Source organism: Bos mutus, chromosome 13 (assembly GCF_027580195.1).
Source record: "Bos mutus isolate GX-2022 chromosome 13, NWIPB_WYAK_1.1, whole genome shotgun sequence".
In the NCBI taxonomy this organism is placed as follows: Eukaryota; Metazoa; Chordata; class Mammalia; order Artiodactyla; family Bovidae; genus Bos; species Bos mutus.
Window position 1 is genome coordinate 45,031,611 of NC_091629.1, and position 25,024 is coordinate 45,056,634.

The 25,024-nt window shown below is 38.8% G+C and overlaps 1 protein-coding gene across 2 annotated transcripts in view; it reads left to right on the top strand.

Moving 5' to 3' along the window:
- The window catches only part of CSNK2A1 (casein kinase 2 alpha 1), a 57,760-nt gene that overhangs the window by 29,816 nt on the left and 2,920 nt on the right, over positions 1-25,024 (top strand). Inside the window, exons 2-12 of one of the 2 annotated variants that reach the window (XM_070381522.1) lie at positions 2,786-2,997; positions 5,255-5,366; positions 9,507-9,608; positions 10,123-10,173; positions 11,358-11,417; positions 12,880-12,963; positions 17,564-17,674; positions 18,412-18,513; positions 22,266-22,366; positions 23,104-23,252; positions 24,448-24,534. In XM_070381522.1, the coding sequence (XP_070237623.1) occupies positions 2,897-2,997; positions 5,255-5,366; positions 9,507-9,608; positions 10,123-10,173; positions 11,358-11,417; positions 12,880-12,963; positions 17,564-17,674; positions 18,412-18,513; positions 22,266-22,366; positions 23,104-23,252; positions 24,448-24,534 (1,060 nt within the window). In that variant the 5' untranslated portion in view covers positions 2,786-2,896. The remainder of the gene's footprint in view (positions 1-2,785; positions 2,998-5,254; positions 5,367-9,506; positions 9,609-10,122; positions 10,174-11,357; positions 11,418-12,879; positions 12,964-17,563; positions 17,675-18,411; positions 18,514-22,265; positions 22,367-23,103; positions 23,253-24,447; positions 24,535-25,024) is intronic. The other variant, XM_070381523.1, reaches the window with a different exon arrangement.

Sequence of the window (25,024 nt, forward strand, 5' to 3'; positions counted from 1 at the left end):
ACATCCATACATGACCACAGGAAAAACCATAGCCTTGACTAGACGGACCTTTGTTGGCAAAGTAATGTCTCTGCTTTTCAATATGCTATCTAGGTTGGTCATAACTTTTCTTCCAGGGAGTAAGCATCTTTTAATTTCATGGCTGCAGTCACCATCTGCAGCTTAACCCCCCCCCCCAACCGCCAAAGAAAAAACAGTTAAAATACTTGCATAGTCATCTCTGAATAAGATAAATGGCCGATAAACACTTGAAAAAGTGCTCAGTATCACTAATCGTTAGGAAAGTACCAGTCAAAATTACAATGAGATACTACTTTATACCTGTTAAGATGGCTGCTATTTTTTTTAAAAAGCTATTACTTGGAGAGGATGTGGAGAAATTGGAATCTTTGTGCATTGCTGTTGGGAATATAAAATGATGCAGCCACTGTGGAAAAGAGTGTGCTGGTTCCTCAAGAAATTAAAGGTAGCGTTGCCATATGATCCACAATTCCACCCGGAAGAATTGAAAGCAGAAACTCCAGAAGATATTTGTACATCACTTTTTCTAGCAGCATTATTCACAATAGCCTAAAGGTAGAAACAACTCAGGTGTCTATTGATGAATCAATGGATAGACAAAAATATACGTACAATGGAGATATTCAGCCTTAAAGAGGAAGGAAATTCTGGCATATGCTACAACATGGATGAACTTGCTAAATGAAAAAAATGAGCCAAATGTAAAAGGACAAGTAGTCTACAATTCCAGTTGTATAAGTTACCTAGAGTAGTCAGACTGAGAATAGAATGGTGGTTATTAGGAGCGCGGGGACGAGGGAGTCGGTGTTTAATGAGTATGGAATTTCAGTTTGGCATGGTGAAAATTTCTGAGGATGGATGGATGTGATGATTGGACAAGAATTTGAAAGTACTTAATGCCTTTTAACTGTATGCTTAAAAATGTTTAAGTTGGTAAATTTTATATATATTTTACAATAGTTTTAAAAATAACGTTTCAGCAAAATAAAAATAGTACAAAGAACATGTTACCCCATTTGCTTTATCATGTGTAAGTATACTCTTGTACATACCTACTGTCTAAATTCCAGTTTTGTCATTTGACCTGATAGTATTGTTTTTTATAGCATTTCTCCCCCTCTAGTACAGGACACAGTCTAGTCTAGGGTAGGACATTGTATATAGTTGCCATGTCTCTTTCAGTTCAGTTCAGTTCAATTCAATCTCTCAGTCGTGTCCGACTATTTGTGATCCCATGAATCGCCATGAATCGCAGCACGCCAGGCCTCACCAACTCCTGGAGTTCACTCAAACTCACGTACATTGAGTCAGTGAGTCCAGCCATCTCATCCTCTCTCTTCCCCTTCTCCTCCTGCCCCCAATCCCTCCCAGCATCAGAGTCTTTTCCAGTGAGTCAACTCTTCACATGAGGTGGCCAAAGTACTGGAGCTTCAGCCCCAGCATCATTCCTTCCAAAGAACACCCAGGACCGATCTCCTTTAGAATGGATTGGTTGGATCTCCTTGCAGTCCAAGGGACTCTCAAGAGTCTTCTCCAACACCACAGTTCAAAAGCATCAATTCGACACTCAGCTTTCTTCACAGTCCAACTCTCACATCCATACATGACCACAGGAAAAACCATAGCCTTGACTAGACGGACCTTTGTTGGCAAAGTAATGTCTCTGCTTTTCAATATGCTATCTAGGTTCCTTTATCTTTTATAATATTTACATTTTTGGAGAGCACAGTATATTATTCCCCACTCCTGACTATTTTCTTAATAGAAGCTTCCTCATTTTCTGTTTGTGTTTTCCTTGTAATTAGATTGAGGTTACACAGTCTAGGCCAAAATATGCACGGCCTAGAGACTCATTACATTTTTTAAAAATATGATTGTGTTTATTCAGATTTATGCATTGGACAGTGTCCCATCAAACAAACAGAGGGGAGTTCCCTCAATACATTTGTAGTTAAATGCAGAGTTAAGGGAATCAAGAAACACTATAGGACTCTTAGAGAATGGAGAGAACTGGATTGGAGTGGTTGGTGATGAAGGAGACTTCATTTTTTACTGGTTTGGTAGAAAGCACGTTTCTGAAATTTTACCAGCTTTTCCTGGGTATAAAATTTTGCATTAGTTCAGCCAATATATATTACCAATTTGTATTAAGCTTGCTCATATATTAAATAAATCAGGAGAAAATTAATGTTTTTTTAATGAAGTGTATTTCTCAAATGATGATCACCAGCCTATCGATTATTACATAAGGTTCCCCAAATAATAAAATAACATTGAACTTTGATGTATGAGAGCAAGTGTTTATTCCCTTCCTGGTTTCATCAAATATTAGAGTAAGACTAAGGTTTATACTCAACTTTGCCACCATTCTAGAGCCGTTTAGCACCCCTCTTTGAGCTGTAGAAAACTGCTGAAAGCTTTTTGTAGAATGTGTAAATAGTAGCAATGGTGATGGGTGTAACCTCAATGCCATTCTTCGCTTTCAGACTGCAAGAGCATCCAAGCTTTTGATGAGGAGGTAACAGGCTACTTTGTAGGATAGGATCAGGGCCAGTATAGGCTTAGATATGTTTCTTAGAGTTCTGTTGTTTTACTTTTTCCCCATGTTTTAGGAAATACTGATTGGCACAGTTGGGATACATTCATTGGTTAACCAGTAGAGAGTCTGAGGTATACTTGAGACCATTACTGTAAGATGACTTTTTTTCTTCCCATATGCTTTTCAAAAATGGTTCCTTGGCATTTATGTGTTTTGTTTCTGCAGTTTTGAAGAAAACAGGTCTGAAACAAGGTCTTACTCCCCAGCTGCCTCTCAACACAGTGACTACCAGCTCTCCAGATACCAAGTCCAGCTTTGTCCGCCAACCTGTCTGACATGTCGGGACCCGTGCCAAGCAGAGCCAGAGTTTACACAGATGTTAATACACACAGACCCCGAGAGTACTGGGATTACGAGTCACATGTGGTGGAATGGGGGTAATAATTTCCATTCACTTCACTGTACTCATCCAAAGGGCTGACTGTGGTGAATTTGTTGAGTAATTTACGTCAGAAATTCCCTGACTGCATTTATAAACCTCAAGATTGAACCCAGTTTTTGGTTTCTTCTGCAATAAAGAAACAGGTTATTGGCTTTGGCAAATTAACAGTTTTGATGGGTTATTATTTAAAAATCATTTCAATCTTTTATTATTTTTTTCTCTGATATATATATAAAGCTGGTAACAAAGTTACCTATTAGCTTGCTCAGCTAAAGGCTTTGCAGTTAGATGAGAATTAATACTTGAGAGAGTTTGAAAATACTAGACTCTTACATAAAAGAATTTTTGAGGTCAGAGAATGTTGTCCCATGATGATACTGATGGATAAAACAGTTCTCCAGAAAGGTGTCCTCTTTCTGATGAGAAGCAAAATTAAAATCTTAAAACATTTGCCCTTATCATGAGACTAGCCATGTGTAACATGGAATTCAGCCCCTTTTCCATTCTGAACAGTTTCAGTCTGCCTGAACAGCTATATTTGCCCTTCTAATCCTCTGTGCAGTCTCATCTGGATTTTTGCATATCTTGTCCCAGCAGAGTATGTATTTACTAAAACTGATCGGGTTGTATGTTTTGTGATAAAATTATTTTGATATTCAAATACAAAAGATAGCAATTTGAAAACTCAGTAAAGCTGCAGCTCCTATATGTTATATTTTATATTTGTCCACATGTGATTTTCATAGCATGTGAGTGTTTACAGACAGTCTTCAAAAATTATCATAGGTCATTAAAATTATCATTTTAATCCTGATGATGAATATGATGATGGCCATAATTCTTAACAGTAGGTATATTGCCTCTGCACAAGGAAGCACAGTGTGCTTCAAAGATGCCATCAAGAACTGTGGTACAGTGCCAATAAGTGTTACTGATAATCTTAATTTTCCTTTATATCACATGCTTTGGACTCTAGGAATATCTGAGTTTTACTGCAGAAATTTTAGTCACTGTCTTCAAATTAAGTGCATTGTGCTTAGTTCTGCTTAAATGACACTAAACAACCCTTTGAGTTTTTGGCTTAGTGCTGTTTGCTTGGTTGCATTGATCTAGGGCCCTCCCACAGGAAAAGAACTCAACCAGAACTAAGCTTCCTTCCTTAGACCTGTAATGATTATTATATTGTCCATTGTCCGTAGTACCTTTTGCCTTCTCTGTTCATTCCTTTCTTTATAGTTGCTTGAGGAAAATGAACGGTGGATTTTTTACATGTTGGATTTTCAAGGGTCCGCAGCAGGAGTAAATAGCATTTAGGCCTTATTGAAAAGGCTGTCATTCTTTAGAGCAAACTCCTCTAAGTTGTAAGCAGAGACAAAGAAAAAGTGTTGGCATTTTCCCTTATTCCTTTTCACCTCAGATGTTGCTTTGTGGTCTTGGAATGTGGGTGAAGGTAGCGGGAGGAGCACCAGACTCTGACTCGTGTTCTGTAATGTGGTTTGCAAACTCCAGTACATGCACTGTCCTCAGAGCCTTGGAGAACAAGTTGGCGGTCAGACCTATATGTTTGAAAGCCGCTTATCTGCAAAGAGACCCATTAAAAATCAGCAACTCCCAAAGTGTGGCTGAACTTACAGCACATGTTGACTTCTTGCTAGATGCCACCAGTGGGCAAGGCTGTGGGGGGCAGGAATATAATAAAAATTATTTTCCAAGGGGAAAGCTGTCTGTTGTTGGAGATAAACATACATAACAAACCCCAATACGAGCTATCTATGTGTGGTATGTCAGTAGAAATATAAACAGCTTGGGATTTGAAAGAATAACTGAAAGACTTTAATTTTTTAATTCTGGGATTTGGAAGACATTTTTAATTGGCCAACGTACAAAATACAAAGAAACAATTAAGGAATTATTTGAAATAGTCTTATTTCTTTTACTCTACTGGGTATAGTTTTGTATGGACTTCTCTGGTGGCTCAGATGATAAAGAATCTGCCTGCAACGTGGGAGGCTGGGGTTTGATCCCTGGGTGGAGAAGATCCCCTGGAGAAGGGAAGGGCTACCCACTTCAGTATTCTTGTCTGGGAAATCCCATGGAAAGAGGAGCCTATAATCCATGCAGCTGTAATCCATGGGGTCGAAAAGAGTCGTACTCAACTGAGCGACTGACACTTGACAGTTTTGTAAATTGAATTAGTACTTGATAATTTGAACTTTGTAAATCACTGTAACTTTGATTCTTTTTGTTCCCAGAAATCAAGATGACTACCAGCTGGTTAGAAAATTAGGTCGGGGTAAATACAGTGAAGTATTTGAAGCCATCAACATCACAAATAATGAAAAAGTTGTTGTTAAAATTCTCAAGGTAAGTACAAAAAGATTGTAATTCAGAGGTTTTAAGTAGCATTTGAAGGTATTTTTCTAGTGCTTTTAATGCCTTTATTTTACTGTTCCTTTGAAGTTGATAGAAGAGATTATCTTCATTTGACAAATCAGGAAACTGAAGCAAGAGCAGTTTTTTGACTCAAGTCAGATAGAAGAACACTCTACAGGCCACATTGGCCTGTGGGCTACTGGCGTGCAGATTGCTTTAGTTATAACTGTGCTGTGCACTGCCACATACCAGGAACTCAGCATACAGTCCCTTACCACAGAAGCTCCTCCATAATTGACACGAGAAGCAGAGGGCCCCAGACGTTCTCACATGCCAGGAACCCAGCATACAGTCCCTTACCACAGAAGCGCCTCCATAATTGACACGAGAAGCAGAGGGCCCCAGACGTTCTCAATTTATAGCACCCATATTGCTTCAGTAACTTTGATGATGCCCCTAAGCCAAATGAAACAGGTTTGTTTCTTAAGTGAAGTTCAAATAACTAAAAATAGTATTTCTGTTTCAACTTGGCAGCCTTTTAAAAAACTATACATAAGAAGTTAAAGAGAAAAGTAATTTTGTTGTATTCTTCTGTCACCATAATTAATTACTATTGGGATATGTATACCTATTCGTTGCTACACAGCTTCTCATATGGTGGAATCACACTGGACATCGGTAGCCTCATTTCCTGTTCCACACTGGTTTTTGCATAATACTTTTTGTCACAGCAGCTGCTGAAAACCCAGCTTCACAAAGATATGCCATCAAAGAGAATGTAGTGCAGTGTAATTTTGAAGCTGAACTACCTCAAGCTGTGGTAGTGTGCTCAGTGACTGGCAGACCACAAGTAGTAACTGGTGCTTCCCTCAAAAATTAAAAAGCCCACAGAGCACCTATGAATTTTCTGGGGTGTTTTGGTATACCTTTCTGGAACCAGAGAGTTTAAGTATTTATATCTTATTGTGTGTACAAAGAGAACTAGGCTGAAATCCGGACTTCTAGATTCTAATCCCACTTTAAAAGTGATTAGCCACGGTACTTGTTTTTTTAAGACATGTTTATCTGTGAAAATGAGATAGTCTGGCTTTACCTGTTTTTCTCAGAGTTATTAGGATCAAGCACAAAATTGTATATAGATATATACTTTGGAGACCGAAGTTTTATGTAATTATAAAATTATATTCCTACAGAAAAGTATATGATAGACTGAGGTGATAGATCATTTAGAGTCATATGAAAGGCACAAATAGTGAGTCTTACGGTGTAGAAGACAGCGGTGGTGCTTGGGAAAAGGTCTCTGAAACTGTTTTCAGGGCCTGAGTGAGGAAGATTTGGATTGGTGTGCATGGGAGGGTGGGAGGGAAGCATAATCTAGAATGCACAAGATAAGAGAGGAAGAAATAAGTGAGAGAAATGTTTCATATGGAAGTTTACATAGGAAGTAAACTTGGAAAGGGAGAATAGTGATGACCTGGAAAAGATAACCTCTGCATTCCCTTCCAGCCTAAAAATTACAATTTTTGTCTCTTCTAGGTTGTTGGGAGCCATTAATGGCCTTTAGTGATGGGTGGTTTGGAAAGATTTTTGTATTTAAATCTCCTTCCATTTATTAAGACAAAATTTGCATTGATCACATTAAATTAGGGTTTAAGTGACTTGCCTGGTTTGTCACAAACTAGCTTTTGTAAGTTTATAGATTTTAAAGGATTCTATAGGAAAAACGTTTGTAAACCAGGAGCTATTTGCCATCAACCAGCAGTAGGGATATAGCAAGTAGTAGAAAACAGAAAAATTAATGGATTAGTGTCTGGAGAGAGGGATTCCCTGGTGGCTCAGATGGTACACATTCTGCCTGCAATGCAGCAGACCCGGATTCAGTCCCTGAGTCAGGAAGATCCCCTGGAGAAGGGAATGGCAACCCACTCTATAGTTTTCTTGCCTGGAAAATGCCATGGATGGAGGAGCCTGGCAGGCTACACTCTATGGGGTTGCAAAGAGTCAGATACAACTGAGCAACTAACACTTTGACTTTCCTGGAGAGGAGAAACATCTCCTAGATACTCTAGCAGATGAGAAAGATATAGTTGAAGCAAAAAGAAAACTTAAAATTAGCTAAGCTTCCCACCCAGTGTACTGAATTCTAATAGAAGCAAGGCTGAGGCCATGGATTGAATTAAAAATGGAATTCACGGTTAGTCTAATAAAATAGCTTTCATTTATTGAATGCCCACTTTGCATTGGACTTTTTTCTTTACTTTTTGTCCACCCAAGGTCCTCATTGGTGTGCATGGACTTTGTCTAATTATGGCAACCGGGGTTACTCTCTAGTTGTGGTGCAATGGCTTATCTTGCTGCAGAGCACGGGCTCTAGGGCACACGGGCTTCAGGAGTTGTGACATGCATGCTCAGTAGCTCTGCAGCATGTGGAATCTCCCCAGGCAAGGGATTGAACCTGTGTCCCCTGCATTGGCAGGCGACTTCTCTGCCATTGAACTACCAGAGAAGTCCCCGAATTGGGCCCTTTTCTAGCTGTGGTATTGACATCACAATTCTGCAAGACTGGTGTAAAGTTCAGAAATACTTAAGTATCTTTCCCAAAGCTGCACAGCTACAAAGCCAGGTTTTGAGGACAGTCTGTTTCTAAAACTTTCTCCTTTCTGCTGTACCATGTGATTAGGACTCAAGGTTTAAAAAGTCTGCAGTATTGTTTAGTAGTCCCTAGACCTAAATCAGTCAACCTGGGAAATGTCTAAAAATAGCTCTCCAGCTCTGTTCTCAAGATTCTGATTAAGTGGGTCTGTACAGTTTGTATGTTAAAAACTCCAGGTTGATCATCAAAGTTTAGTAACCAGTAGTCTTGTTAAAGAAGAGATATTACATGTTTACAATAATTTCTAAGAAGTGTATACTGTGTGTCAGTAGTCTTAGGTGACCAAAACTGATGGGAAAGACTCACATGGTCCATTGTGGCAGACACAGGTCACACTGAGCATTTGAAATATGGCTGATCCAAATTGAGATATGCTGTAAGGATAAAATACAGCAATTTTAAAGGCTTAGTACCAAAAAAGAATATAAAATGGTTCATTAGTAATTTTTTATATTGATTTAAATATTGAAATAAGATTTTGGATATTTTTTTTGTTAGCCCTAAAATATTAAATGTGGGTGCTAGAATATTTTAAATACACATGTGGGAAAATCCCTAGCAGTCCAGTGGTTCAGACTTTGTCCTTTCACTGCCATGACCTCTGAGTTCATTCCCTGGTCAGGAAACTAAGATCCTACAAGTCTCATGGCATGGCCAAAATAGATTGAAAAATAAAAATAAAATACACATGTGGCTTGCATTGTATTTCTTTGGACCAGTACTGTTTTAACTGTTTAGAAAAAAGGCTTTGTAGAGGAGGTGCATTTGGACCACAGCCCTTCTCAGAAAAATGAAAGCAATTTCTGTACTAAAACAGATGTGGAAATGATGGGTGAAGACAAAGAAATATGAAAGATACATTGATTATAAAGCTAAACAGATATTATGTCTCAGCCATATTCTGAGATCTTTTTAGATGTCTCATTTGAGTCTTGCAATAATTTTATAAGTATTCTTATTGATTGTTTTACCTGTAATTGAAAGGTTTAGAAAGGTTATATAACTTGCTCATAAGCACACAGCTAGCAAGTAATGAAAGTAGGAGTCACATTAGGCAATCTGACTCCCAGGCCCACATTTAACCGAAAAGGTTATACTACACAAAGATAGTTTGACCATCTTTGCTACTGGTCCTGATTTCCTTCATTTCTGTAGGGTGTTTAATAAGACTTAAGAGGAAGGAATGGAAAGAGCCCTGTGTTTCATTCTAATGTTAACACATAAAGAATGATCATCAGAATTAAATGCTAATTCTGCAGAGTTCAGGTGTTTGGAGTACAAATCTTTATTTTCTTTCAATTCAGTATTGCTAAGTAGCTGCAGAGTACCTGGCACAGGACTAGGAGAGGGGGATTCAGAGGTGAGTCTGAGACATTTCCTTCCTTCAAGGAGTTCATAAGCAAGCCATTTGTGTATTATACTACCCGTTGAAATATCCTGAAATAATTGTTTTTAATGATGTACTTTTACCCTTTCAGCCAGTAAAGAAGAAGAAAATCAAGCGTGAAATAAAGATTTTGGAGAATTTGCGAGGCGGTCCCAACATCATCACACTGGCAGACATTGTAAAAGACCCTGTGGTGAGTATAGTAGGCACTAGTAAGGCCCACAAGGGCTGAGGTGGTGTTTGACCTTGAGCACAGCTGGCCTCTTTCTGTTCTTCCCTCTGCCATTAAGTCCTGCTTTAAAAGTGCTTAATCAGTTATACCATTTGACTAGTTTGGGTCTTTCTTTCAAAGAGACCTCCACCCACAGACTATTTCTTATTCTTCTAGGCTAAGAGACTGATAGCACTGGAAACTGAAATGTGTTAATCCATTTTGCAAACTCAGGTCCGATGCCGATGGGCGATGGGCGCATTGTCGGGCTGCCTAGAGCCTGGTGAGACTTCAGCTCCATATCTTCTGTTTGAAATCCATCCCCAAAGTGACCTAAGTGTGGTGATAATCAGAGTGGGGAGGGCTTGTAGCAATAGAGGGTTTCCTACTACTGAGGCGAGGACTGCCAAATTCACCACGTAGTGTCCACAACCATTGTGCCCACTAAAGCTGCCAGGTCTATTGCTAATGTGTGTTTTCTTTTTCTTTCCCCTAGTCACGAACTCCCGCCTTGGTTTTTGAACACGTAAACAACACAGACTTCAAGGTATAATGTATAACCAACCATTTCAAGCTGGGTTTTAGGCCACATAAAAAACCTTTTAGGGATGTTACTGTTAGAAGAGCATCCTTCTAACTTACTTTAAAAGAGCTTTTCATCCTGATACTATTAATTTAAAGATAGACATACTCTTGTACAGTGCCCACTTTGCACATCTTGTATTTTGCTCTTTTATTTGTTTAATGCTCTTTAATGACCAGTGTGTAGGTTTGTCACCATTTGACAGTTTACCATTCATTTGACAGGTCCCACTGATGTCAAACTTAATGAAAGCAACAGCTCATGTTTAATCAGGATCTGGCCTTACAGCATTTTGCTTTAAAAATGACAAAGTTCCAGAAGGAATATATTGTATATATGAAAGCCAGGACTGCTTGCTTATAGCTTAGAATTCCTCAGAAACTTTAGGCTCTTGATCTTAAAAAGAGATGGATGGGAAAGAAAGGGTGGTAGTAAATTCTGCTAAAACACAAACTCCTGCAATAGGTATCTCTGACTTTTAGCCAGTTTCAAATAATTCTCAATTCCAGTACAGTAGAAGAATGTGGGCACTCTCTTGGATTTTAACTTGCAGAAATATTTGATTTGCCTTTGCACAAGTCCAGTATCAAGAATGTTGGATGTCAATAAATGATTGAATTCTTATGCTGAGAGGACAAAAACAAGGAAGAAAAGTTTACTTTCAAATTGGGACAGAAATATTCTGTTAAATTGTCCTGATGTGTTTGGCAACAAGCCATCTGCGTACCCACTGGTGATCTGCAGTGGCTATGACTGTGTAGACCAAAGGTGGGTTAATTCCCTACTAAGGAGGTTATGTATTTGCCCACATTCCTTTTATGAGAAGATCTGGAAGTAAATGAAAAACAAAACTAAGCTGAAAATGTGTATCAGCGCATGTTGCAAATATCAATTGGTATGCTTCCAAAAGTAGATTATAGTTTGAACAATATGAGCTTAAGTAGTTCTTCACTTTTACATATAGAGTTGAAACCCCAAAGTATATCTTTAAAGTTAATGTTATGTTGGAGAAGTAGAGACTGGTAAACAAGTCTTAGAACAGTGGTACATGAGCCAAGTCTTGATTTGAATTACTACAAATGAGGATGAGAAGTTGCCTTCCTTTCAGTACTATTTCATGGCTCAAATGTTGCATTTGTCTTTAACAGCAATTGTACCAGACGTTAACAGACTATGATATTCGATTTTACATGTATGAGATTCTAAAGGTAAGGAATTCTTGAATATTAAATATCTTTGGATTGATCTCCCCTTTGTTAAATAATCCAGATGACTGTAGAAAAGCCAGTGGGTTGACTTTGTAAAATATGTTGGGATGGGGGAGTCTGTTTCTGTAACTACTTAATAAACTAATAGCATCAGAACTCACGCTGACTGAAAGATAGGGTCTAGTAGGAATATAATTTATAATGCTTTGGAAAGGGTATTTAGAAGAGAGATTAAAAGACTCCTTAACAAATATTTGTAATCTCTATCAAAAATAATTCCTGATGTACTGGCTTCTGGTATACTTTATTTCACTTAAAATTGGTCAAATAAAACAGTAAACTTTGACTTAACCCTTAAAGAGCCATTGTCCTAAGGATTGTGTGAATCTCTGCTTAGAAGTTGCTGATTTAGAATGAGCTTTGATTTCTAAAGTGGGATCACCAAATATGTTGCTTCCAGTACTCAAAAGATCAGCTTTATAGGTAAGAAAATTGCTAAGAGTTGACTAGTGCCTTACTAAATGAGGGTTGACGTAAAGCCTACATTTGAACTATAGAAGTACCCCAGAGAAACTATGTCAGCAGAAGTATTTTATCTTTCATTGGCTCATGCAGTCTTGTGCCACACAGGACTTCACAAAGTTAAGGATATGCTTGTCTAACCCTTGGTATCATAGGAACCCAAATTGCCCTTGAGAAAGGACAAAAACTTGGCCAGTGACTTCAGCTGGCTTAAAGGCCTGGATTAGCAAACTCCAGAAGTTATGCCACTCACTAGCTTGAAGTTGGACTTGGTTTTCAAATCGTATTTGGTGTCATAAATCAGGAGTTTGCAAACTTCTTTACAAGGCCAAATGGTTTAAAAATTTTTGGCTTTGTGGGTCACAGGGTCTTGGTCACACTACTCAGCTCTGCTGCTGTAGCATGAAAGCAGCCACAGGCAACATGCAAGCAAATAGTTATGGCCATTAAACAATAAAACCATTTATAAAAACCTTCCAATAAAACATTCACAAAAATAAACAGCAGGTCATATTTGGCCCATGGGAGCGTCGTGGTTTGCCGACCTCTGTTGTAGACTCTTAATGCCAGAGATTTACTATTCTTTGAATAAGAGGTTTGTAGTACAGGTCAGGTTTCTTCCTTTGAGGGGCTCATATTTATTAAAATAATCCAGGCTCTCGGTAAGAGGGAGAAATTAGAAGTGATGTAGTTGGTATACACTTTGAGTCTTTAACAAAAAAGATGTTGAAATACCTCTGCAGAAACAGGTCTTTGGAATTTAAGAGTCTGTGGGTTTGCACAAGTCTCTGAAAAATACCTGTGGAACTGATTGTCCTAACCTTGACTCTCAGGAGTGTTGTGAGGCTTGAAGGAAAGCTGAAAGAGAAAGTAAAAGACTTCAACTAAAAAATCTCTTATACAAGCTAACTCTTCCCTTTTTTACATGTTCCTCCCACAGGCCCTTGATTACTGCCATAGCATGGGGATTATGCACAGAGATGTCAAGCCCCATAATGTCATGATTGATCATGAGCACAGAAAGGTAAAGTGATAGAAGGCCAAGTCTTCTTTATCAGCACAAGAGAGTTAGCAGCCCATTTTTCAACATTTTATCCCTAGCATCTGTCATAGTCTGTGGTACCTATTAGGCACTTGATAAATGTTTGACAACTGAATGAATGAACAAATCAGTGTGGAATCTAAAATACGGCACAAATGAACTTGTCTGTGAAACAGACTCACAGCCTGGATGCCAGAGTGAAGTTGGGTGGGGAGGGGTGGGCTGGGAGTATGGAATTAGCAGATGCAAAACTATTATATATAGAATGGATGAGCAACAGGGCCCTATTTTAGAGCACAGGGAACTATATTCAATATCCTGTGATAAACCATATGGAGAAGAATATGGAAAAGAATGTATATAAATGTATAACTGAATCACTTTTCTGTACAGCAGAAATTAACACAACATTGTAAATCAACTAGAATAAAACAAATTTTTTAAAAATCACAATGTTTAAAACTTCATTCATATTCCTATCAAAAATAAAAGAGATTAGTGTTGTGGGTAAAACATTAGTTTGAGTTTTAGTCTTATTTATTGAAAAACTACTCTGTTGGGAAATGGTGTTTCTCATCTGCCTCTTTTTTTCTTATAGGGGTATACAAGTAATATTTGTTGTATGTGCCACTAGGCTATTAGGAGGATTAGGTGTGTACAGTTGTAAAATGGATGAAATATTCAGAAACTGCTGATGCAGGTGTCATGAGTATTAGTTGCAGTATAACATTTCTGTTTTTTAAGGTGACCCAAGCCCACCTTTTGTATGCAGTGATGGCTCTCTGTTGCAGGCTTTGGAGATAATAGGTGATTTATTCATTCAGTTAATATCCTGTTACACATTTACACACTGTGTGTAATGGGTACTATTCTAGAGGTTGGGGTGTATGTGTAAAACAAAAAATTCTTGTCCATAGAAGCTTGCGTTTGAGGGAGACTGGTGGGATACAGAGTTAAAAGTGGTATGGAAGAAAAATAAAACAGGAATGGGGAGTGTCAGAGGGTGTTGCAATTTTAAACAGGCTGACAAGGAAAAGATTTTGTTAGGAAGGTGACATTTTGTAGAACACTTGAAGGGAATTAGCTGTGCAGTTTTGAGAAGAGGGTATAGCAGACGCTAAAACCCTGAGACAAGAATGTGCCTGGCATATTGAAACAGAACAAGGGTAGAGCTGGGGTAGAATGAACTCGGGGAAGAGAAGAAGGAAATGAGATTGAGAGAGATAAATAGAACCATATCTTGTAAAACCTTGAAGATCACTGTCAGACCTTTTCTCTGAAGATACAGAGGTTTTTGCAGGGTTTGAGCAGAGGGTTGATAAGTTCTCCGTTCTGTATTTAAAAGTTCACTGCACATCTATTAGTACAAAGGATTCCAAATATAGACAGGAATGCAGAGTAACTCAATCTCTCATACATTGCCGGTGGGGATGTTAGGTGGCACACTCATTTTGGAGAATGTCAGTCTGTATTGTTTTATAGTTTGTCAGTTTCTTTAAAAGCTAAACATACGCTTACCAGACAACCCAGTAGTGACATTTATCCCAGAAAAACAGACTGAGATCTATACAGAAACTTTCAGTTGGGTAAATGATTCATTAAACTCTGATGTATCTATACCATTGTAGTATTATTACTGATTAGTAAGAACTCTTGGATAAGTCTCATGCTGAGTGAAAAAAGCAATCTCAAAAATTTAAACTGATGGTTCCATTTCTATAATTCTCACGATGACAGAGTTAGAGAACGGAAGGGTTGCCAGGGGTTAGAAAGCAAGAGGAAGGAGTAGCATAAAGGATAACTGTTGTGATGCTCTTTTTATAATCATGGACTAGATAGGAATCTAGCTGTATGAATCTGCATATGTGATAAAATTGTGTGGAACTATACACACGTGTAAAACTGTTGAAAAGAAAGGTCTCTGAATTGTGTCAGTTTCCTGGCTTTAATATTATACTGTAGTGACGTAAGATGTTACCATCGGGGAAACTGGTTGAAGGGTACACAGAACATCTCCAGATTCCTATGAATTTATAACCATTTTAAAATATTTTTTAAGAGGATCATTTTGGTTCCTGTGTGGAGAATCGAGGGTAAAAGTGAAAGGTAGACCAGTTAAGAAAAGCAGCTATTGCAGTGAATCAGAGATTGGTGAAAGCATGGACCAGGGCGGTAGCAGTGGATGTGATGATAGGCTCAAAATCTGATAGAGCCATCAGGATATATTGACAGATTAGATGTGGGATAGAAGGGAGAGAAGAGTCCAGGGTGAAAAGTTTTTAACCTGAATGACAGGATAAATGGAATTACATTTAAGGTAACAGGAGGAGGGGAGGATTCCATGGGAAAACAGGTTTTGCAGTGAATAATCAGAGTTTTAGTTCTGAGATGTCTTTCAGATGATCAAAGAGAGATGGCTGTTGAGAGGTGTGGGCTAAATATAGGTGGGAATATCAGAGATGGTGTGTGTGAAGCCACAGACCAGAAATAGTCACCTGGGAATACTTCCTGATAAGACAGGAAGCTCAGGAATAGCTCTGATATTAAGATGTTGAAGAGAAAGACTATAAAAAAGCTACATTTTCATATTTTTTGTTATATTTCCCTTTGTTTACTAAAAGAAGACACTGAACCTAATAAACTGAAGTTTTGGAGACAGTGCTGGAACAGTCAGGCGTTACTCAGGCCCTTCTGCTCACACTACAAGTTATGGTCGTGCTTTGCATGAAGGTCAAGTAAGGTGGCCTCTTGTCCTTGCTACTATTGGGGTGGCCAAAAAGTTTGTTTATTTCTCCATACGATGACTGTAGTAGCACTTAGCTGTCTTTAACTTCATTGGAAATAATTTTGTTGGATTATATTATTATCAGTGTGCATTTTTTTAAAAAACTTAGCCAAATTGCTGAATTTTTGTGAAGCCATTTTAATGTTGAAGATGGAAGAAAAAAAGCGACATTTTCAGCATATAATGTTTTATTGTTTCAAGAGAGGTGAAAATGCAACTGAAATGCAAAAAAAGATTTGTGCAGTGTGTGGAGAAGGTACTGTGACTGATTGTGTCAGAAGTGGTTTGCAAACTTTTGTACTGGAGACTTCCCACTGGATGATGCTGTTTGGTCAGGTAGACCAATTGAAGTTAATAGCGATCAAATCGAGACATTGATTGAAAAAAATCAATGTTATATACCACGCAAGAGATAGTCAACATACTCAAAATATCCAGATCAAGCGTTGAAAATCCTTTGCACCAGCTTGGTTATGTTAACCACTTTGATGTTTGGGTTCCACATAAGTTAAGTGTTAAAAAACCTTCTTGACCGTATTTCCGCATGTGATTCTCTATACTTAAACGTAACAAAATTGTTCACTTTTAAAACGAATTGTGATGGATGATGAAAGTGGATACTGTACAGTAATGTGGAATGGAAGAGATCTTGGGACAAGTGAAATGAACCACCCATCAACCACCCCAAAAGCCGATCTTCATCCAAAGCTGGTGATGTTGTATGTGTGGTGGGGTTGAAAGAGAGTCCTCTATAGTGAGTTCCTTCTGGAAAACTAAACGATGAATCCCAACAAGTACAGCTCCCGGTTGGACCAACTGAAAGCAGCGCTCCAGAGTTAGTCAACAGAAAATGGGGATAATCCTCCACCAGGATAACACAAGACCGGATGTTTCTTTGATGACCAGGCAAAAACTGTTTAACACCTTGGCTGAAAAGTTCTGATTCATCTGCCAAATTCACCAGACATTGTACCTTTGGATGTCTGTTTATTTTGATCTTTATGAAATTATCTTAGTGGAAAAAACTTCAGTTTCCTGTAAGACTGTAAAGGCACCTGGAACAGTTCTTTACTCAGAAAGAAAAAGTGTTGGGAAAATGGAATTGTGAAATTGCCTGGAAAATGGCAGGATGTAGTAGAACAAAACAGTAATACGTTGTTCAATAAAGATCTTGGTGAAAATGAAAAATGTGTCTTTTATTTTTACTTAAAAAACAGAAGGAACTTTTTGACCAACCCAATACTATTTTGGTAAGAGCTGTATTTTTATTTTTCTCCTGTGTACTGAGCATTGCATTGAATTCTAAAAATTAGCAAAGGTGAATAAAACAGTCCCTATTCTCAAGGACCTTACAGTCCATATTTTGTAAAAAAAAAAAAAAAGTAGAAAGCAAATATTCAGTAAAGAGTTGTAGGTTCTATTAAAGAAATTTATCTAAGGTTGGTGGGTGAGGCAGTTCAAAGACAGTAGTTGCTTCTATTTACATAATTAGAAAAGATTTCGTTGAAGGAGTTAACTCAGAAGAGATGTTCACCAGAATAGGAGTCAAGATTGAGTAGTAGAGACATTTTAGTCAAGAGGAGGAGTATAAATTTGGAGAAACACAAAATAATTGTATGTTAAAAAGAGTAGTTTTGGGAATTCTTAACTGCCAAGGGCCCAGGTTCAATCCCTGGTTGGGGAACTAAAAGTCCCACAGACCACACAATGTGGCCAAAAAAAAAAAAAAAAGTACTCTAATGGCATTGTGGAGGGTATCTTGAAAGACACATTTATTATCTTTTTTTCTCCCTTCAGCTACGGCTAATAGACTGGGGTTTGGCTGAGTTTTACCATCCTGGCCAAGAATATAATGTCCGAGTTGCTTCCCGATATTTCAAAGGTCCTGAGCTACTTGTAGACTATCAGGTGAGAAGAGAAGGGCAGATAAAATTTTTGTCCTATGTTTGTTTTGCATGTAATTTTCTAAGTGTTATTTTGCGTTTTGAATGGGCCATTTTTGCACATCCGTGACTGTCCCTTTTATAGGAGTGTCAGATATGAATCTCTTCAGTTCGTCTACCACAACTTTTGTGTATATTGTCAAAATGTCTGTAGAATATAAATAAATCTGCATTTGATCCTAACTGAAGAGAAAGACACTTCTAATCAGAAATTCCAGAGCTTGTTTTAGAATTGAAAGAAGTTCAGGCTCTGTCCTAGAAATTTATTTTCTGGTATAGCACTGAATTCAAAGAATTTTTATACATAAAAATATTCTTTAGAGCATTATTTATAATGGTGAAAAACACTGTCCTACTATAGGGTACACTAAAGATTAAATTCTGAAACAGTCATGCTATAAAATATGGTACACATTAAAAGGTTTCCATAAACTTTTTGTTTATGGGTGTTCTTATGTAAGTGAAGAAAGTATCTCAAAATAGTATGTACGGGTTTCAGATGAGAGGGTTAGGGAGTATAAGTGGAAATGCATAGAAGAAAAGACTGAAAAGAAATATATAAAGATACTGGTATTTGGAGCTTAAAGTCAATGGAGTAGGATTTATTTGTTTTTCTATTTTTAAAAAATAGCTTTTTAAATTTGAAGTGACAAGATTCATCTTGTCATTTCACATGTGATGACAACATTTTCTTTAATGCAGATGTACGATTATAGTTTGGATATGTGGAGCTTGGGTTGTATGCTGGCAAGTATGATCTTCCGGAAGGAGCCATTTTTCCACGGACATGACAATTATGATCAGGTAATATATGTTGTTCCTATTGAGAAATTTATTGATGTACCCTAGCAATGGCCAGATCTGCTTACTCCTTAGAAACTGCAGTGGATCTTGCTAAAATACAAATGCCTAACCCCTACCTGAGAGCTATTTAGAATCTCTGAGTGTAAGCCCCCAGAATAATTTTCAATTAATGGCTTGTTCAGTTAATGATTCTAGGGCCTTGTGGGAGGTACCGTTGCCTTGTTTGAGCACAGTGATTTAATTTTGAGATAATGTAAATTGTTGTGAAAGTCACTCAGTTGTGTCCGACTCTTTGTGACCACCTGGACTATACAGTCCATGCAATTCTCCAGGCCAGAATACTGCAGCAGGTAGTCTTTCCCTTCTCCAGGGGATCTTCCCAACCCAGGTCTTCCACGTTGCAGGCGGATTCTTTACCAGCTGAGCCACCAGGGAAGCAAATTCACGTGAAGATACCATAATTAATACAGAGAGATATAGTATCTTTTACCCAATTTCCCCCAAATAGAACTTTTTGCCAGCTATGTACAGGATCACAACCAGGATATTAATATCAGTACAACCAGAATACCAGAACATCTCTGTCACCTCAGGAATCCTTTATATGCCCTTTTGTAGTCCACACCAGCTTCCCCCTGGCCTTCACGCTACTATGTTGTATCTCATTTCTGCAGTTTTATCATTCCAAGAATGTTATGTAAATATGACTTTATGAAGTCATATTTACCTATGACTAACATATTACAACTCATATGAAAATGACTACTCTTCATATGAGTTGAAGAATATCAGGTAAATTCAGTTAAAAATCAGCAGCTTTTTGTTAGATGTCACGCAGGTTTGAGGAATATAGGAAAAAAATAGCCCTCTGCCCTGCATAAGGTTTTTCACAGTCTTACCTAGTAAGAGAACCAAATGTATAAGAAAATAAGTCATGGTCATAAATGTCGGTAAAAGTGTAGATAAGATATAGAAAGGCAGTTATAATGCGAGTGAGTGGTCTGATGAAGTGGAGAACTTTCCAAAGGAAGTAATATCTTCAGCTAGGCTGTTGCAGTGTGGGGCGGAGGGGTGGGGGATGAGATTTCAGAGGGAAGTTCAGTTTAGTTTAGTCACTCAGTCGTGTCCGACTCTTTGCCACCCCATGAATTGCAGCACGCCAGGCCTCCCTGTCCATCACCAACTCCCGGACTCCACCCAAACCCATGTCCATTGAGTCGGTGATGCCATCCAACCATCTCATCCTCTGTCGTCCGCTTCTCCTCCTGCCCTCAATCTTTCCCAGCATCAGAATCTTATCCAGTGAGTCAGCTCTTCGCATCAGGTGGCCAAAGTATTGAGTTTCAGCTTCAACATCAGTCCTTCCAATGAACACCCAGGACTGATCTCCTTTAGGATGGACTGGTTGGATCTCCTTGGAGTCCAAGGGACTCTCAAGAGTCTTCTCCAACACCACAGTTCAAAAGCATCAATTCTTCTGCGCTCAGCTTTCTTTATAGTCCAACTCTCACATCCATACATGACTACTGGAAAAACCATAGCCTTGACTAGATGGACCTTTGTTGGCAGAGTAATGTCTTTGCTTTTTAATATGCTGTCTAGGTTGGTCACAACTTTCCTTCCAAGGAGTAAGCGTCTTTCAATTTCATGGCTGCAGTCACCATCTGCAGTGATATTGGAGCCCAGAAAAATAAAGTCAGCCACTGTTTCCACTGTTTCCCCATCTATTTGCCATGAAGTGATGGGACCAGATGCCATGATCTTAATTTTCTGAATGTTGAGCTTTAAGCCAACTTTTTCACTCTCTTCTTTTACTTTCATCAAGAGGCTCTTTAGTTCTTCTTCACTTTCTGCCATAAGGGTGGTGTCATCTGCATATCTGAGTTTATGGATATTTTTCCTGGCAATCTTGATTCCAGCTTGTGCTTCCTCCAGCCCAGCATTTCTCATGATGTACTCTGCATATAAGTTAAATAAGTAGGGTGACAATATACAGCCTTGACATAACTCCTTTTCCTATTTGGAACCAGTCTGTTCCATGTCCAGTTCTAACTGTTGCTTCCTGGCCTGCATACAGATTTCTCAAGAGGCAGGTCAGGTGGTCTGGTATTCCCATCTCTTTCAGAATTTTCCACAGTTTATTATGATCCACACAGTCAAAGGCTTTGGCATAGTCGATAAAGCAGAAATAGATGTTTTTCTGGAACTCTCTTGCTTTTTTGATGATCCAGCAGATGTTGGCAATTTGATCTCTGGTTCCTCTGCCTTTTCTAAATTCAGCTTGAACATCTGGAAGTTCACGGTTCACGTATTGCTGAAGCCTGGCTTGGAGAATTTTAAGCATTACTTTACTAGCGTGTGAGATGAGTGCAATTGTGTGGTAGTTTGAGCATTCTTTGGCATTGCCTTTCTTTGGGATTGGAATGAAAATTGACCTTTTCCAGTCCTGTGGCCACTGCTGAGTTTTCCAAAGTTGCTGGCATATTGAGTGCAGCACTTTCACAGCATCATCTTTCAGGATTTGAAAGAGCTCAACTGGAATTCCATCACCTCCACTAGCTTTGTTCATAGTGATGCTTTCTAAGGCCCACTTGACTTCACATTCCAGGATGTCTGGCTCTAGGTGAGTGATCACACCATTGTGATTATCTGGGTCTTGAAAATCTTTTCTGTATAATTCTTCTGTGTATTCTTGCCACCTCTTCTTAATATCTTCTGCTTCTGTTAGGTCCCTACTATTTCTGTCCTTTATTAAGCCCATCTTTACATAAAATTTATGTTCCCTTGGTATCTCTAATTTTCTTGAAGAGATCTCTAGTCTTTGCCATTGTATTGTTTTCATCTGTTTCTTTGCACTGATCTCTGAGGAAGGCTTTCTTATCTCTCCTTGCTATTCTTTGGAACTCTGTGTTCAAATGGGTATATCTTTCCTTTTTCCCTTTGCTTTTCGCTTCCCTTTTTTTCACAGCTATTTGTAAGGCCTCCTCAGACAGCCATTTTGCTTTTTTGCATTTCTTTTTCTTGGGGACTGTCTTAATTCCTGTCTCCTGTACAGTGTCACGAACCTCATTCCATAGTTCATCAGGCACTCTGTCTATCAGATCTAGTCCCTTAAATCTATTTCTCACTTCCACTGTGTAGTCATAAGGGATTTGATTTAGGTTATACCTGAATGGTCTAGTGGTTTTCTCCACTTTCTTCAATTTAAGTCTGAACTTGGCAATAAGGAGTTCATGATCTGAGCCACAGTCAGCTCCTGGTCTTGTTTTTGCTAACTGTTTAGAGCTTCTCCATCTTTGGCGGCAAATATAATCAGTTTGATTTTGGTGTTGACCATCTGGTGATGTTCTTGTGTAGAGTCTTCTCTTGTGTTGTTGGAAGAGGGTGTTTGCTATGACCAGTGCATTCTCTTGGCAGCACTCTGTTAGCCTTTGCCCTGCTTCATTCTGTACTCCAAGGCCAAATTTGCCTATTACTCCAGGTGTTTCTTGACTTCCTACTTTTGCATTCCAGAGGGAAGGAACCAGGTTATAAAACCGTTTGTTTTTTCTTATTGATATGTTCACACTGGTAGTAATTAGGGAATGTTGTATGGAAATCCATTCATGCTATGCAAAGAGATTTGAAGTAAATGGGTGTAGCGTTCGTACCTGTAGCCATGATGGTCCCATATTGTTAACTTGATCATGGTTAATTGTTGATTTAATCATGTAATAGCTTTTGGTATGGGTTTTGTCTTCTTTCAATCCTAGTTGGTGAGGATAGCCAAGGTTCTGGGGACAGAAGATTTATACGACTATATTGACAAATACAACATTGAATTAGATCCACGTTTCAATGATATCTTGGGCAGGTAAGTCATAAAACAAAATACGTATCTGCACCATAAGCACTTTGGGTGTAAAATGATACTTTGGATTCCCAAAATAGTTAATGTTCTCTTTGCCTGCATAGTGTCTGTGGTCCACTACTGCAGGATGCTGCATAGGCAAGCCTGTGATGAAAGCTTTGGATTTGAATGGCCATTTTCCCAGATTCACTAATAGGAGTCTGAGTGTGGAGGTTGTAGGCAGAGAATCCCTGACCTTGTAGTCTAATAGAAGGGTTGTAGTTGAGTCAGAAATCAAAATCTAGATTTATCTTGCTTTTGTAGATGACAAAACCCCATCTAAGAGAAAAAAGTAATCATAAAAAGTGCATGTTTCAGACTAATTTACAGACAATAGACTCTAAAAGTAGTGACTAGACCCAATACTAATTCATTCACCACTTAATGGGAAGAGGTAGGCTTTCTTGTTACAAAGGCTTTTGGGGGCCAAGCAGTAGAGATGCCAGGAATATGGGTGGGAGTTGGGAGGAGGCTAACCAGCCCAGCCTTCTGTAACCTGAATTATGTTTGTTTCACAAAATTGTTGGGATCCAGATTTCACTTCTGCAACACTGCCATTTCCAGTCTCTCCAGTTAGCTCTTGAGTTTTGACCTCTCTTTATGATTGGCTGGAATGCTAGACACTAAGGAAAATGTAGGACTGAAATGTTGGGCTTCTCTCCCCCTGGGTCCATTTCTCATTCTCCCTTTTGGCTCTGCAGACATTCCCGTAAGCGATGGGAACGCTTTGTCCACAGTGAAAACCAGCACCTTGTCAGTCCTGAGGCCTTGGATTTCCTGGACAAGCTGCTGCGATACGACCACCAATCACGGCTCACTGCAAGAGAGGCCATGGAGCACCCTTATTTCTGTGAGTCCAGCTGTTTAGTCCACAGAGCTTTGCAGGCCTGCCCAGCAGACTGTACAGAGCAAGGGAGAATATATGCTGTGAAGAAAGCTCTGGACCCACAGAACACAATTGGAATCCCAGCCTCCCTTACTTAGCTTGCTGCAAAGTTACTTCTCCCACAGTGAGCCTTGGTCTCTTCAGTGTGGATAGTGATGGCAGTTGTCTTGCAGAATTGTTGAGAGGATTCTTGTCTAACAGAGTACCTGACACATGATCATCCCTAAATAAACTTCTTTTCTTACTGTGTGGGTGACAGTTCTCATGGCTAGTTTGGAGTGGTTGGATTAGAACATACAGCCTTATGTCTGTCCTATTAATCATTCATTGGAGAGAGCCAGAGAGGCTTAAAAATCTAATTATATGAACACCTTGATCTAGGTTTGTGAATATAGCTAACTACTGTCTTGAGTGAAAATGCCACTTAGCTAGCTCCACTGCATCCTCACTGTGATGTTAGCTTTAGTATCGGGTTGTTCCTTGGGGAGTGGTGGGATGATATTTTAGTGAATCAATTATATTATTGCTCAGTCTCCTGTACTTGAAGCAGACTGACAGGCTGTTTGAGATGGAGAGTGAAGTCTGTGGTCATAGTAGTAATTTGATCAAACCTGTGGTTTTGGCCCATTTGGCACCATGCTTGACCAGCTGCAGTAAAACTCATTTCATTCTCATAATATAATACTGATAGGTAGGGTAGATTGTATTGTCTTGTTAAACTATAACAGGATTGTTTTTGTTTTAAATTAGCTGTACTGGGATTTCCCTGGCAATCCAGTGGTTAAGACTCTGTACTTCCACCACAGGGGGCATAGGTTCAATCCTTGGTTGGGGAACTAAGATCTCACATGCCATGCAGCATGGCCAAAAGTAAATACATTTTTGTTGTTGTTGTTTAGAAATTAGCTCTACTATGCTTACTTCATTTTCCTACCGTTTAATAGTTGGCCTTTGTCACAGTTTTAAGCAAAAATAGTTCTATTTTATATTACTTGTTGATTTCATAGTGAAGGTAGTTGACACCTCAATTCTGTTATTAGGGGAATAATACAGAATCTAAATAAAATGTGAAGAATCAGGATGGCTGCTATAAGACCCTAGACCATTAGTTCAGTTCTTCAAGCATAACAGAACCTAACATTTTTGTCTCTTTTTCTAGACACTGTTGTGAAGGACCAGGCTCGAATGGGCTCATCTAGCATGCCAGGGGGCAGTACGCCAGTCAGCAGCGCCAATATGATGTCAGGTCAGTGTCATTGGTAAATTTCTTTTTTTTTTTTTTTTTTTAAATGTATATATAGAAGTCAGTTGTCATTCTTAATTTTGCTCCTTCTTTGTGGCCTGATTTCTGTGGCTCTCCTCTATAATGATGACTTGTGTGGCTCTCTCCACCAGGTTTCAGGATGCTTTTGAAACCTGTTTTCCCTTAGTAGTTAGAGCAGGGGTCCCCCAACCCCTGGGCCACAGAACAGTACCTCCTGTCAAATCAGCAGTGGCATTAGGTTAGAAATAAAGCACACGATAAATGTAATGTGTTTGAATCATCGCAAAACCATTCTCCACAACCCCAGTCCGTGGAAAAATTAGCTTCCTTGAAATCAGTTCCGGGTGCCAGAAAGGTTGGGCATCACTGAGTTAGAGTATCAACAGTCTCTTTGAGGCCAGAATCACAAAAGTTGTTTGGGACTTGAAAGTCTCAACAAGCCATTAAGAATGAAAAGAGATTCTTTCATCTA